This window comes from Podarcis vaucheri (assembly GCF_965113315.1).
Source record: "Podarcis vaucheri genome assembly, chromosome: 5".
Lineage (NCBI taxonomy): Eukaryota > Metazoa > Chordata > Lepidosauria > Squamata > Lacertidae > Podarcis > Podarcis vaucheri.
In genome coordinates, this window is record NC_138763.1 from 88192776 (window position 1) to 88208637 (window position 15862).

Sequence of the window (15862 nt, forward strand, 5' to 3'; positions counted from 1 at the left end):
CATATGCTTGGCTTAAAGCAAATAATCAGCAGTCTGGTGTAATGCATCTATTTTGATATTTGTTTTCCTTATTGACAAAGTAATAATTATAAATACATAAGAATAAAAATGGGACCATTCCATTGTAACTATCCAAGCTCCCAAAATATCAAGACCTCTTGCGATGGTTTGACCCCCTTTCCGTTTTAACAGTACACATTCGACAAACGCCCTCCGTATCTCCTGCATATCATTTCTCATGCATATTCCCCGTCTTACCTTAATGGCACATGTCAGTTTATCATTAATAGCTATATCCCACACCTCTTTATAGAATTTTTCCATTTTATATTCCGCTTGCCCCTTTTTAAATTTGTTTTCTTTTTATTATTATTATTTTATTTTGACAAAGTAATAATCACAAATAATTGAGAATAAAAATGTGTACCCCACCACGGAGACCATTCCGTTGTAACTATCCAGCCTCCCAAAATTTCAACATCTCTTGCGATGGTTTTACCCCCTTTCCGTTTTAACAGTACAAATTCTACAAACACCTTCCAGATCTCCTCAAAATCATTTCTCCTGCATATTCCCCAGCTTACCTTAATGGCACGTGTTAATTTATCATTAATAGCTACTGTATATCCTGCACCTCTCCATCCCATTCTTCCATTTTATATTCTGCTTGCTCCTTCCACTTCCTAGCTGTCATAATTCATGTGACGCAATGCATATTTCTGAAGATCTTAGTAATAAATCTCAGCACGGGATACCCAAGGCATGATGGAGAACAGCAACAACCAGAAAAAGGTAGAGATGACATTTCACAAGGACAGGAAGAAACACCTCGGACAGAATTAATTGCCCCACACAGGAAGAACGAGGATATAGTTTGAATGCCTCACTTGTAGTTCTATAAATCATTTAATGTGTCAAGCATGAATGGAAGTTATTAATATTGCAGTTGTTGTTTAAAGGTATTATGATGATGACCAGAATGTAATGGAAATTAGTAAGATTTTGGAACGCAGAAAATAAAATCAGTCATCAATTCTCGCACGTGGGTGGCCACCTAAATGATATAATTTAGTATTTGAATGATTGGTTTTAGTAATGTTATTATAAGTTGGTATTGTTATAACGAGGCTATTATTGGAATATAACTGAAAACTAATAACAATTATTATAAAAAAATAACATTCTCAGGACAGGGTGTTGGACTAGATGGGCCCCTGGCTTATTCCAGCAAGCTCTTCTTAGGAGGTTCTGAATATTCCTTCCTCCTCCTCCTCCTCTTCTTCTTCTTCTTCTGAATATTGCCCTTTGCAAAAAGAAAAAGAAAAAGCTCCATCTTATCCTCTGTAAAGCTCACCTAAGGCTTGCAACAGATGTTGCTCAACTTGGCAGCCAGGGGTCCAGAGAAAAAAACCAAAAATAAAAATAAAAATGCCTGTCCAATCCATGGCAATAATGTCTGAATGAAGAGTGCTTGATTGAGAGGGAATTAATATCTCCTGTGCAAGAAGAAGAAGAGTTTGGATTTGATATCCCGCTTTATGACTACCCAAAGGAGTCTCAAAGCGACTAACATTCTCCTTTCCCTTCCTCCCTCACAACAAGCACTCTGTGAGGTGAGTGGGGCTGAGAGACTTCAGAGAAGAGTGACTAGCCCAAGGTCACCCAGCAGCTGCATGTGGAGGAGCGGGGAAGCGAACCCGGTTCACCAGATTACAAAACTACTACTCTTAACCACTACACCACACTGGCAAGAGAACGCATGAGACTGGAGAGATCATCTCTGCCAGAAATCATGCTCCTGTGTATTTTCTCTTCTGTTCAGCAGACTTTGCCTTTCAGCTACAATGACCATTGCTGAATGCCTGTTTGCCTTCAGGGTGTGCAAAAATGGCACCTCCTTTCCAAGCTTTGATTTAACACGTTGGATGCTTTGCTGCGGCCCAGCACCTGTCCAATAAATTCAAAATGACAAGCACGCAGCCTGAGAGAGCGCATTAAACAAGCAAGCCTGGACCACTTTCTCAGGTTTCAGAGGGAACAGTTGCTACTTTAATAAGGATGGCTGAAGAGTATGTCTCCCTCTCCAAAGACCCTGAGTATTCTGGAACATCCACAGCAGAGACCCCCACTCTTAAAGATCTAGAACAGCTCCTGAATACTGGGAGGCCTTCCTGTAACCATGTTGATGAAGTATGGCCTAACCTTTTCTTAGGAGACCAGTAAGTATATCTCTGTGGACCAACTAGGCATTTTTTTTGGCAGTGCTTAAGAGCTCCGCCAACGTAACTACTGCAGCCAAGTCAATGCCCCTTCCAAGGAATGTGTCGTTCTGTGATCTGGTTGGGTCCAGTACCTTGTTATGCATGACTATACCTCATTTAAACCAGTGGGGCATTCTGACACATAACCGGTGGTAGGATTGCACATCATCCTGGCTTCTTTGAGAAGACAGTCTTGCAATTAATTGTTACGCAGCCGTAAGCAATTTATGTATTTTATTTCATGTGCATTCAGAATGCCACACAGAATCTGGAACAAAATGTTGGATTCTTCAGTGCATCACCTTTCTTCCCACCACCTATTCCTTTTTTAAAAAAAAAAAAAAAAGCAATTTCTAGCCCTCACAGTTGCGGTGACACATGGCTGAAGGCCATGCAGTTGGTATATGAAAAAGGCGAAAGAGTTCAGTCAGTGTGGCTTCCGTCCCCTTCAGAGTGACCTAGTCCTCCCTTGTGACTTCTCATTACCTTTGCATGACTGTTTCGGTTGCTTTAATTGTCTAGCTCTGATTCCAGTGTAAACACACATCTAGACTTGTTTATTCATTCCCAGTAACAAATTATCTGTCACATTTCCAGTGAGGCTACCGGAACCCTAAACCTGACACCACAGTTGCTTCCAAGTCCATGGATGTACCATGATTCAGTGCCTAACGTAGGATTGGAATATCACTTGTAGTTTAATGGTGAATTTTGAACACAATGGAGAGGTAAAAAAAATTGGACTATCATAAAAGATGCAGGAGGAAATGATTAATAACAGGACCCACAAAGCAGAGGACGGAAGTCCAAGAGATTCCTTGGAATCTTGTTTTTATGTTGTATTTTAATCTGAAAAAAAAAGACGCAGTTCCTAACACCACAACATGGGGGTTTCCAACAAAGCTGAATGTTCAAATATTGAGGACAAGCAAAAGAAAGCCCTTTGCCACACAGTACAAAGTTAAATTTTGGAATCTGCGCTAATAGAGGCAGTGACGGCATCCAACTTGAATGGCTTTAGAAGATGATCAGACAAATTCATGGAGGAGAAAGCTATCAATGGCTACTGTGTTGTGCCATCAATCTGAGACAGTATGATTCTGAATAACAATTGCTGGAAACCACAGGAGGGGGGAATGAAGTTGAGCTCAGATCCTGCTTCATGCTTCCCATAGACATCTAAGAGGCCATTGTGAGAACAGCATGTTGGACTAGAATATGTTCTGAATATTCATTCGTTAAATCTGTAGGCGTAGACCATTGCCCAACTCAAAATAGTCCGGCATGAAAATCCCCAAACTCAGTTCCATGGGTGACTCTGAGTCAACTCCCTGGGATAGTTTATTGTTGCACATTGTTTCTAAATTTATTTTTGTACATTGCTTTAATAGTCTGTTTTAACCATATTTGCACATCAGTTTCTAATGCTGTGTGTCCTCTATTTCAGAGGCTTCTACTCTGCAGCCTCTTATAGTTGTTTTAACCGTGAGTCTTTTAGTTCTTATGCTCTTACAGTTGTTTTAACTGCATGTTTTTATTTGTTTTTATCTGTTTTAATTATCAGTTTTTATCCATCCATTATCCATGTTTAATCTTGTATTTTATTCAGATGTTTTATCCTATGCTTGTTCCTTTGTCCTTATTTGCTCCAACACTTAACAGTTAAAAAAAAAATCCTGTTTGTTTGTTTGTTTTAAATCCTGGTCTGTGACCGTAATAAAGTTCATTCATTCATTAAATCTTACTGAAATCTTTGTTCCTTAATGTGGGCTATTTTCTTCTTGGAATGTGAGAGGACCCAGACCACAAGTTAGAGGGGAAAACCTGAAAGGAAAACAGGACTCTTCTTGTATCTGTCTGCCTCTCACTTTCTGTTTTGTCTTTTCTTCAGTGTTACGGCGCACAGCAGATTTGGTTTATGGAAAATGGGCATTAGCCATGTTTTAAATGCTGCACATGGCAAAATATTTTGCCACGAACCCCATGATTTTTACGGCACAACGATTGAATACTATGGTGTACCGGCTGATGACCTTCCTGATTTTGATATGACTCCATATTTTTACCCCGCGGCAGAATTTATACACAAAGCCTTGACCACACCAGGAGGTAGAGAAGCAACATTCGTCACAAATGTTAATATTATGTTGTGTTGTGTTGGCAATTTGGTACTTCACTGCTATTTCTTTCTGGAGAGCTGGAAGTTAGGGGAGGATTGGCAGCTCTGGTGTTGCTGTTGGGTTTGTACTTTATAGTCTCATGGACTTAAATAGCAGATACAGGGCAATAAATACAATGCAATAACAACAACAACAACAACAACAACAACAACAACAACAACATTTATACCCTGCCCATCTGGCTGGGTTTCCCCAGCCACTCTGGGTGGCTTCCAACAAAATATTAAAAATACAAGAAAACATCAGACAGTAAAAACTTCCCTAAAGAGGGCTGCCTTCAGATGTCTTCCAAAAGTCAGATAGTTGTTTATTTCCTTGACATCTGATGGGAGGGCATTCCACAGGGCAGGCACCCCTACCAAGAAGGCCCTCTGCCTGGTTCCCTGTAACCTCACTTCTCGCGGTGAGGGAACCGCCAGAAGGCCCTCGGCGCTGGACCTCAGTGTCCGGGTTGAATGATGGGGGTGGAGAGGCTCCTTCAGGTAAACTGGGCCGAGGCCATTTAGATCAGCACCAACACTTTGAATTGTGCTCGGAAACGTACTGGGAGCCAATGTAGGTCTTTCAGGACCAATTTTACATGGTCTCAGTGGCCACTCCCAGTCACCAGTCTAGCTGCTGCATTCTGGATTAATTGCAGTTTCCGGGTCACCTTCAAAGGTAGTCCCACGTAGAGCACATTGCAGTAGTCCAAGCGGGAAATAACCAGAGTATGCACCACTCTAGAGAGACAGTCTGCGGGCAGGTAGGGTCTCAGTTTGCGACCAGATGGAGCTGGTAGACAGCTGCCCTGGACACAGAATTGACCTGCACCTCCATGGACAGCCGTGAGTCCAAAATGACTCCCAAGCTGTGCACCTGGTCCTTCAGGGACACAGTTACCCCATTCAAGACCAGGGAGTCCCCCACACCCACCTGCCCCGTCTCCCCAGAAGAGTACTTCTGTCTTGTCAGGATTCAAACTCAATGTATTTGTGCCTGACTTTGGCCGTTCTTACTCAGCTACAACAGATAGCATCCCTCTCCTGTTTCGTCATTTCATCAATTGCAACAGTACTATCCAATTGATTCTCCCAGCTCAGAGGACTCCCAAATGAGATTATGGCTACAGTGCTGGGAGGAGGCAGTCTGGGCTCCAATCCTAACCAATTTTACCCAGTAGTAAGTAAGTGAATTCAATGCTGGTTATGCCCAGGAAAGTGGGGTAATGATTGGAACCTTTACCCCATGCCAGTTTGGGGTTTTTTTAATTAAAAAAATTGAACAAGAAAAACAAACAATACACACAGAGGAAACGAACAAACAGTCTAATAAAAATTCGACACAAGGAGCTTTTGATAATAAAGTCAAAAGAAACATAACAAATCAGGGAGCGAATGAAATGGGTACAATTATAAAATTATAAATGGGGTATAAAACACAGTTTACATTGTGCAATAAAAGAGAGAGAAAAGAAAGAGGTTTTGCCTGTTTATAGACACCACCAAACGAAACCATATTTTGAAGGAATTCACCTGTGTTTTACCTTGTGTGTTTGTTTTGCGAGTGTGGATTAAGCCCAAGAAGATATCAATTAACCAAAACTTCATACAAGCTGTGTAGAGCCCCACAATTTAGGTATAAATGAGAATAAGCTCCCTGATTGGAGAATAAATTTATACAGTATTACCGTAGCTGCTGGGATTAGATGCAACAATTGTTAAAAGTACTTGTTTAGGAAACATTTGAATTCTCTTAAAGATGCTTTAAAAAACAACAAGTTTTCTTCATTTGCAGCTAAAATCTTCGTGCACTGCGCAGTGGGGATAAGCCGGTCATCTTCGTTGGTCCTGGCGTACCTCATGATTTACCATCGCTTCTCTTTGGTTAAAGCCATTCAGGCAGTGAAAGAACATCGGTGGATTTTCCCCAATCAAGGGTTCCTGAAGCAACTGAGAAATTTGGACATTCAGCTAAACAAAAAAAGCACTAAGCAAGAAAGCAAGGAAACAAATGCCTGATGATCAGGAAAGCAGGTCATTTTCAAGCCTTAATGTCATGGAATGTTTTCATAAAAGTGTGTTCGTCGTTGTCTTTTTCTATCACCATCGAAATATCAGTCTGTGCTCTCTCCTTTCGGCTTCGTTCTTTCTTTCTTTTTAATTATCAGATTTTCTATGGTATGCTGAAATAAAAATACGCAGAGACAGAGAGGGGGGGTAAAGGACCTTTGGACGGTTATGTCCAGTCAAAGGTGACTATGGGGTTGCTGGGAGTCAACGTAGGTCTTTCAGGACTGGTATTAGATGGTCACGGCATCCACTCCCAGTTACCAGTCAACCTGTTGCATTCTGGATTAATTGTAGTTTCTGGGTCACCTTCAAAGGTAGCCCCACGTAGAGCACATTGCAGTAGTCCAATCAGCTGACTGGCGCTGGGAGCTTACCTTCAAATGCACCTATCAGTGGTTCTAAGTCAGCATCCTGTTTTGAACAGTGGTCAGCCTAATGCTTCTGGGAAGTACAGAACTGGGCCCTGAAGTAAACAGCCTTCTCCCACTTGCGGTATCCAGCAACTAGTCTTCAGAAGTAAACTTTATCTGTGGGGATTCCACTAAGCTATCGTGGCTTAGTTATTGATAGACCTGTCTCATATTTAGGCAGCATGGGAATGGGTTATTACCCCTTTTATTTCAGAGTATGTGACATTAAATCCTTGGTTCTACAACTTGATCAGCCATTGTGCTGAAGCCACAAAATCATCGGTTTAAAAATAAAGAAATGTACAGTGGTGCCTCGCAAGACGAAAATAATCCGTTCCGCGAGTCTCTTCGTCTAGCGGTTTTTTCGTCTTGCGAAGCAACCCTATTAGCGGCTTAGCGGATTAGCGCTATTAGCGGTTTAGCGCATTAGCGGCTATTAAATGCTTAGCGGCTTAGCGGCTAAAAGGCTATTAGCGGCTTAGCGGCTTAGAAAAAGGGGGGCGGGAAAAAATTGGAACACTCGCAAGATGTTTTCGTCTGGCGAAGCAAGCCCATAGGGAAAATCGTCTTGCGAAGCGGCTCAAAAACGGAAAACCCTTTCGTCTAGCGGGTTTTCCGTCTTGCGAGGCATTCGTCTTGCAGGGCACCACTGTACAGTATCTGAGGGAGACATTTGTATTGAAAGTGTTGGTGTACTATTTTGTTGTTTTTTTAAAAAAAAAAACACAGCAAATGCTGTTAAAACATTTTGCTTTTCTGCAATTTAACCTTGAATGTTTCCAAGTGTCAGCCACACATTCGGACCTTGTTGAAATCTTGCTCTCTTCTGAAATCAAATTCCCCCAACCTGCTCTAAAATATGAAATAGTGCATCAGCGTTTTAAATTGTCGGCTCAGGTGGATTCACTGATGAGCAATATAATATCGGCAAGCACAGCAGGAGTGTAGAACCCTTAATAAATAACAGTTTTGCTGCTTGTGTTGCTCAAAATCCGTAAGCCGGCTAGGAGAAGAAGTGATCTTCGGAAGCATCATAATCCACTTACTGTTCTGCCTTGCCATTACCATGTCTTTCAGAATCTCCTGGTCCATATGTCAAGACTTAGCTCTACAATCTGGAATCAGACTTTACTTTTTGTGATCAACAGGTTTGTCTTTGTGCATAAGACATATAAAACTCATTGCACCTTGGGCGTTCTTCCTAATCCACGATCTTTGTGTTGCTGAGCTTGGCAGCCAAGGGTCCAGAGAAAAAAAAACCTCAAAAAAATGCCTGTCCAATCCATGGCAATAATGTCTGAATGAAGAGTGCTTGATTGAAAGGCAGTTAGAGTTCCTGTGCAAGAGAATGCATGAGACTGGAGATATCATCTCATTCATATATATATATATTTAAATTTTCTGTTTTACAATTTAAAATGCTCATTTTACATCCTTAAGATATCAATGACTTCCCTTCTTCTCTTTCCATGGTTCATTTTACATATCACAAATCCCTGCATACAGTGGTACCTTGGGTTACAGACGCTTCAGGTTACAGACTCCACTAACCCAGAAATACTACCTTGAGTTAAGAACTTTGCTTCAGGATGAGAAGAGAAATCGCGTGGCGGCAGCGGGAGGCCCCGTTAGCTAAAGTGGTACCTCAGGTTAAGAACAGTTTCAGGTTAAGAACGGACCCCCAGAACGAATTAAGTTCTTAACCCGAGGTACCACTGTATTTTACAAAAAATATACCAATCAGTATTCCATTATTGCATCCATCAAAACTTATTTACACTGTTGAATTTATCTCAGTGCTGCCAGCGTTTTCAGCTTAATGCAATTATTCCCCATATATTCAATGAACGTTTTCCAATCTTCTTTAAATGTATGTTCTTCTTGTTCTCTTATTCTATATGTTAAGTCTGCAAGCTGCGCATATTCTGTCAACTTAAGTTGCCATTCTTCTTTGGTTGGGACCTCGCTCGTTTTCCATTTTGGGGCTAACAAAACACGGGCCGTAGTATCAGCATACATAAATAACCTTTTTTGACAACTGGGAATTTCAGCCTGAATTATCCCCAGCAAAATGGACTCTGGTTTTTTGGGAAGGTACTTCTGAACATTTCCCCCCAATTCATTATGGATCATTTCCCAATATTCTTTTACCCTTTTGTAAGTCCACCACATATGAAAGAACGTTCCCTCCACTTCTTTGCATCTCCAGCACTTATCTGATTCAGTCTTATACATCTAAGCAAACCTACTCGGAGGCAAGGACCATCTGTAAATCATTTTCAAGTAGTTCTCCTCCAAAGAATAACATGCTGTAAAATTAAAAGTTGCTTTCCCAGAATTTTCCCCAGAGGTTAAAATCTATATTGTGTCCTGTATCTATTGCCCATTGTGTCACTGAGCTTCAACCAGCTCGTCTTTTGTTTCCCAAGACTGGAGATATCATCTCTGGCAGAAATCATGCTCCTGTGTGTGTGACAGTGGCCGTTGCTGAACGACTGTTTGCCTTCAGGGTGTGCAAAAATGGCACCTCCTTTCCAAGCTTTGATTTAACACGTTGGATGCTTTGCTGTGGCCCAGCACCTGTCCAATAAATTCAAAATGACAAGCACACAGGCTAAAAGAGCGCATTAAACCAGCAAGCCTGGACCACTTTCTCAGGTTTCAGAGGGGACAGTTGCTACTTTAATAAGGATGGCTGAAGAGTGTATCTCCCTCTCCAAAGACCCTGACTGTTCTGGAACATCCACAGCTGAGACCCCCACTCTTAAAGATCTAGAACAGCTCCTGAATACTGGGAGGCCTTCCTGTAACCATGCCGATGAAGTATGGCCTAACCTTTTCTTGGGAGATCTGTAAGTATACGTCCGTGGAACAGCTCAGCATTTTTTGGGCAGTGCTTAAGAGCTCCTCCAACGCAACTACTGCAGCCAAGTCAATGCTCCTTCCAAGGAATGCGTCATTCTGTGATCTGGTTGAGTCCAGTACCTTGTTATGCATGACTGTACCTCATTTAAAGCAATGGGGCATTCTGACACATGACTGGAGGAAATTGCACCTTAACATGTTATCTGATTTTTGCAATACAGTCTTGCAATTAATTGTTAAGGAGCCCGAAACAGGTTATCTTTTTTATTTTGTGCGTTCAGAATGCCACACAGAATCTGGAACAAAATGTTGGATTCTTGAGTATATCATCTTACTTTTTCTTCCAAAAAGCCATTTCTAGCCCCCACAAGTTGCGAAGAGACATGGCTGAAGGCTAAAGAGGCAAAAGAGTTCAGTCAGTATGGCTTCTGTACCCTTTAGAGCAGTGCTTTTTTGTGGGGGGGATGCAGGGGGACGCATACTCCTAAATATTTTATGAATCTAAGTTTGGCCTCATTGAGGGGCAGTATTTCAATATGAGTAGGAAAATGAGAGTACCCCTAAACATTATTTTTTTTAGAAAAAAAGCACTGCTTCAGAGACCTAGTCCTCCCTTGTAGCTTCTCATTGCCTTTCCCTGGCTCTTTGGGTCATTTCAATTGCCTCGCTCTGGTGGCGCTGTGGGTTAAACGACAGAGCCTAGGACTTGCCGATCAGAAGGTCGGCGGTTCGAATCCCTGCAATGGGTGAGCTCCTGCCAACCTAGCAGTTCAAAAGCACATCAAAGTGCAAGTAGATAAATAGGTACCACTCCGGCAGGAAGGTAAACGGCGTTTCCGTGCGCTGCTCTGGTTCGCCAGAAGCGGCTTAGTCATGCTGGCCACATGACCCGGAAGCTGTACGCCGGCTCCCTCGGCCAATAAAGCGAGATGTGTTGGTCACAACTGGACCTAATGGTCAGGGGTCCCTTTACCTTTACCTTTAACTCCAGCGTAAAGCCATGTCTTTATAGATCTGTCCAGTTCTGGCGAGGCTGAGCCCACAGACATTTTGGGAGTAAGCAAGCCCAGCAAGCATTCTCAGGCTGATGGTATCCAGGCAGGGATGGCAGTGTTTCTGTCAAAGGTCAGGAACCATGAACTGGCAAACAAGGGCAAAAGACATGGAGAGATCACTGGGAGCAAACCAGGTATTCCAACAGATTCCTTGGTCTTTTTTTTTAGTAGGCATGGACCTGCCTACCTCCTCCTGGATCTACTTGCTTCTCAAGGACCATAGCAATTTAAAGGGACTGTCCTGCAGCCTGGAATCTAGCATGCCGCCATCTCGCTTCTATTTTCTGTTGGGTCCATTGTCTGTTGTTATGATCGGGTTTTGAGGAATAGGAGGCCCTTGGTGGCGAGGGCAGTGGTACCCTGAGGATTATTTGGGCTACCGTCTCAAGGGAAAGTGGCTCAGGGGATTGTGTACTAGGGTCTTATTTAAATATCACATTTATACCCTGCTTCTCTTTCCAACAGGCTCAAGATTCTTCCCACTCCCCATTTTATCCTCCCAATAACCCATTGGGGCAGGTTAAGGTTGAGAATTGGCGAATGGCCAAAGTCACCCAGTGGGCTACATGGCTAAGTGGGGATTTGAACCCCCAAGTCCTAGCATGACCCCCTAACCACTAGACCACACTGGCTCCCAAGTCCATTGATGCGCTTAACAGATTTAGTGCCTAACCCTAAAATTCAGGGACATCCAATGATGGAAGATTCAGGACAAAGTACTTCTTCACATAATAAAACATTATTATGGGATCTGCTCCCACAAATAGAGTGATAGCCACACCCTTGGATGGCTTTAAAAGAAAATTGAGCAAAGGACAAGGCTATCAATGGCTGCTAACCCTAATGGCTCTGTTCTGCCATCCCTGTCTGAGACAGTATAATTCTGAATACCAGTTGCTGGAAACCACAGAGGGGAGAATGAAGTTGAGCTCAGATCCTGCTTCATGCTTCCCAGAGACATCTAAGTGGCCAATGTGAGTGTTATGTACTGAAGTTCTCACCCCGGGCCAGCAGAGGGATACTGTAGATAGTTATGCAAATGAAGGATTGAAAGTGACGTTCAGTGATTGGATAGTTTGTATGCAAATGAAGGATCGAAAGTGACGTTCAGTGATTGGATAGTTTTAGAAAGTTGCTACAGTAACGTTGTACTGGAGCTCTATATAAGCAGGCTGACTGAGCTCTTCAGTTCAGTTCTGTTCTGGCCTCTGAATAAACAAGAGCTGTTTGAAGAATCGCTGTGTCGTCTGATATGTTCACCCACAACTTAACAGTGAGAACAGCATGTTGGACCAGATAGACCACTGGCTTATTCCAGAATGTTCATTCATTACATCATAATTGAATTTTCTGTTCCTTAACGTGGGAGATTTTCTCCATACCATAAGTGGATCTGAGCCACAAATCAGAGGGAGAAGCCTGAAAGCAAAACAGGATTCTTCTCCTACCTGTTAAGTCTCCCTCTCACTTTCTGTTTCATTTTTCTCTCTCCAGTGTTATGGCCCACAACAGATTTGGTTTGTGGAAAATGGGCATCAGCCATGTTTTAAATGCTGCACACGGCAAAATATTTTGCCAAGGATCCCACGAGTTTTATGGCACAACAATCGAATACTATGGTGTACCAGCCTTTGACCTTCCTGATTTTGATATGACTCCATATTTTTACCCCGCGGCAGAATTCATACACAAAGCCTTGAACACACCAGGAGGTAGGGAAGCAACATGTGCCACAAATGTTCATACTATGGTGTGCTGTGCTGGCAATTTGGCACTTCACTGTCATTTCTTTTGGAGAGCTGGAGATTGGGGAAAGATTTTCAGCTCTCTCATTGATTTGGGGTTTACTTGATGGCCGCCCTGTGGGGATCACTGAGCAGCTTTTGCCCTGTGCCTCTTCCCCGACCTTCTCTTTGTTTCCAGGCAGAGATTATTGGCTTCTTAAATTCTCTGCCTACCTCCTGCTTCCATTTCTCTACTCATATGTACAGTGATACCTCGGGTTACATACGCTTCAGGTTACATACGCTTCAGGTTACAGACTCCGTCAACCCAGAAATAGTGCTTCAGGTTAAGAACTTTGCTTCAGAATAAGAACAGAAATTGTGCTCCGGCGGCACAGCAGCAGCAGGAGGCCCCATTAGCTAAAGTGGTGCTTCAGGTTAAGAACAGTTTCAGGTTAAGTACGGACCTCTGGAACGAATTAAGTACTTAACCCAAGGTACCACTGTATGCTCATCTGGTTCCCATTTCCTTATTATTTGTACATAGCTATAACATATTGAGGTTCCAGGTGTCTCCAATGCCTGTGTGTCATTATCTACCCTCCTGTCACATTATATATCAACACTGGAGTTCCTTATCACCTTGACATCACTTTGCCATGACACATTGGAAACCATGTTTAAATCTTCTGTCCTTTGTCACTATTCTTTTTCTGGACATGGGTGGCACTGTGGTCTAAACCACAGAGCCTCCTGGACTCGCCAATCAGAAGGTCAGCAGTTCTAATCTGCGCAACAGGGTGAGCTCCCATTGCTCTTTCCCAGCTCCTGCCAATCTAGCAGTTAGAAAGCACACCAGTGCAAGTAGATAAATAGGTACCACTGCAGCAGGAAGGTAAACGGCGTTTCTGTGTGCTCTGGTTTACATCATGGTGTCCTGTTGTGCCAGAAGTGGTTTAGTCCTGCTGGCCACATGACCTGGAAATTTGTCTGTGGACAAATGTTAGCTCCCTCAACCTGAAATCAAGATGAGTGCTGCAACCTCATAGTTGCCTTTGATTGGACTTAACCGTCCAGGGGTCATTTAACTTTACCGTTTACTGTTCTTTTATGCCCAGGTGGCAAAAGAGCTGTGAGTTTTTATCACTGCTTGAGAAAAAAAACAATATAAGAACCCCTGTTGCCAAAAACAACTAGATTCACTGTTCTTTCAATCTTGTCCTAAGTACATTTTGAAACTGCAGTTTATCAGAATCCAACAAAGAAAACTGTTAAACGTGCGCACACACAAATACATAAATACAGTGCTTCTTTCTGGGGGGATGCAGGGGTAAACATACCCCTAAATATTTTGTGAATCTAACAGGAGAAACTTAAAATTTTAAAAATTGTGGTTGCTTCTCTAGCATGGTGAATCGACAGTTCTGTTGCTACCCCCGATGGCGGCTAAATTTCCTTTCCCAGTGTTTACTGAGTCTCAGATGGAAGCGAGCATTTAATGTGTGAAGCAGTGTGGAATGTGGATGTGTGGTGTTTTACTGATAAAAGTTTGGCCTCATTGAGAGGCAGTATTTCAACATGAGTAATGCATGTTCTTTGTACTTTTGTCCATTTACTGTATTTATTTTTCCCAATTTGAACTATAAAATTGTGATTTTCTTGAGTCAAAATGAGAGTCCCCCTAAACATTTTTAAAGAAAAAGATCACTACACACACACACATATATACTGAAAATCTGAGCAATCATTAATTTCTGCCAAACATTGATTTCAGCTAAACTGTGAAGTAAGCCCAAGAAGATTTCCATTAACTTGACACAAACGATGTACTATAGGGCCCCACATTTAGGCATAAATGAAGATAATATCAGAATTGGGGACTAAATTTATCCAGTATTAATGTAACTGCAGAAAGTTAAATGTACCTGTTTCAGAAATGGTTGCATTCTGTCTTCTCTGTACTTTAAAAATGTCATCTTTTAAGATGATAAAAAAATGTGGTTTACTTCATTTTCAGGCAAAATCTTAGTGCACTGCGCAGTGGGGATAAGCCGGTCGTCTTCGTTGGTGCTGGCATATCTCATGATCTACCATCACTTCTCATTGCTGAAAGCCATTCAGGCAGTGAAAGAACGTCGGTGGATTTTCCCCAACCGAGGGTTCCTGAAGCAACTGAGAAATTTGGACCTTCAGCTCAGCAAATAAAGCACTAAGCAAGCACCCCTGGTGATCAGGAACACAAGTTATTTTCAAGCCTCCCTGTCCTGGAATGTTTTCATTAAAATGTGTTCATTGTAGTATTTTTCTAATAGTAGCCACACTACTAGAAATAATGGCTATTTCGAGGGGTGTTAGCAGGGTCCACCCAAGAGGCAAGGCGAACCCCCAACACCCACCAAAAGCAACCTCTACAGCGAACTCTCGGCAAACCAATGAACCCCTCTCCTCCATTAGGAAGGACTTCCTTACAAATATGCAGTTCAATAGTGGGGAAGCTTGTCTTGGAAAGAAATGGACTCCCCTTCTTTAGAGGTTTTTAAGCAGAGGCCGGATTGCCACTTATCAGGAATGCTGCAGCAATGGGTTTCCTACATTAGCATGGGACTGAACTACAGTGGTGCCTTGGTTCTCAAACACCTTGGTACTCAAATGCCTTGGTTCTCAAACGCCGAAAATCTTGAAGCAAGAGTTCCGGTTTTCAAACATTTTTTGGAAGCCAAATGTCCGATGCGACTGTCATCTATTGTTTCCGGGGCACCTGCACCAATCAGAAGCTGGTTTTCGAACATTTTGGAAGTCAAACGGACTTCCGGAACGGATTAAGTTTGGGCTTTTGTTTTTGCTATTTATTTTGCGTTTTTGTTTTTGAGGCTTTTTTTGGTTGATTTGTTTTTGCGACTGTGTGGAACCCAGTTCAGCTACTGACTGATTGTGTGACTGCGGAAATGAATAAAAAAAAAACCCATCCAAACAATGACTATCATCAGTGCAGGTAAGGGGGAAAATGTAATTTTAATTTTTATCATCTACAGTACTGTCATATTTATTTTATAGTACAGTACATTGATTATTGCTTTCATTTTATGTATGGATCAATGATCTCGCTAGGTAGTGAAATCCATGTTAAATTGCTGTTTTAGGAGTTGTTTTTAAAAGTCTGGAACAGATAAATCCATTTTGCATTACTTTCTATGGAAAAGCACGCCTTGGTTTTGGAACGCTTTGGTTTTGGAACGGACTTCTGTAACTGAGTCAGTTTGAGAACCAAGGTACCACTTTCAATCACTTTCCAGGAACCTTTGAAATCTATGATTCT

General features: G+C 42.1%; 2 protein-coding genes across 2 annotated transcripts; both read left to right on the top strand.

Moving 5' to 3' along the window:
- The first annotated feature begins 1795 nt into the window (after window positions 1–1795).
- LOC309532878 (dual specificity protein phosphatase 13A-like) lies at window positions 1796–7203 on the top strand. The gene is made up of 3 exons (XM_082223660.1): window positions 1796–2219; window positions 4153–4370; window positions 6218–7203. The coding sequence occupies exons 1-3, from the start codon at window positions 2059–2061 to the stop codon at window positions 6439–6441; spliced, it is 603 nt and encodes a 200-aa protein (XP_082079786.1). The 5' UTR covers window positions 1796–2058; the 3' UTR covers window positions 6442–7203.
- A 1046-nt stretch (window positions 7204–8249) lies between these two features.
- On the top strand, window positions 8250–15478 carry LOC309532881 (dual specificity protein phosphatase 13A-like). Its single transcript, XM_082223664.1, has 3 exons — window positions 8250–9754; window positions 12317–12534; window positions 14564–15478. Exons 1-3 carry the CDS (start codon window positions 9594–9596, stop codon window positions 14749–14751), a joined length of 567 nt encoding a protein of 188 aa, XP_082079790.1. The 5' UTR covers window positions 8250–9593; the 3' UTR covers window positions 14752–15478.
- Window positions 15479–15862: the final 384 nt, after the last annotated feature.

Excerpts from the sequence above, each read along its gene's own strand:
- LOC309532881 (XM_082223664.1), top strand. The coding sequence starts at position 9,594 with ATGGCTGAAGAGTGTATCTCCCTCTCCAAAGACCCTGACTGTTCTGGA. Across the intron at positions 9,755-12,316 it reads AACCTTTTCTTGGGAGATCT|TGTTATGGCCCACAACAGAT; the intron begins GTAAGTATACGT and ends TTCTCTCTCCAG. Across the intron at positions 12,535-14,563 it reads AGCCTTGAACACACCAGGAG|GCAAAATCTTAGTGCACTGC; the intron begins GTAGGGAAGCAA and ends CTTCATTTTCAG.
- LOC309532878 (XM_082223660.1), top strand. The coding sequence starts at position 2,059 with ATGGCTGAAGAGTATGTCTCCCTCTCCAAAGACCCTGAGTATTCTGGA. Across the intron at positions 2,220-4,152 it reads AACCTTTTCTTAGGAGACCA|TGTTACGGCGCACAGCAGAT; the intron begins GTAAGTATATCT and ends TCTTTTCTTCAG. Across the intron at positions 4,371-6,217 it reads AGCCTTGACCACACCAGGAG|CTAAAATCTTCGTGCACTGC; the intron begins GTAGAGAAGCAA and ends CTTCATTTGCAG.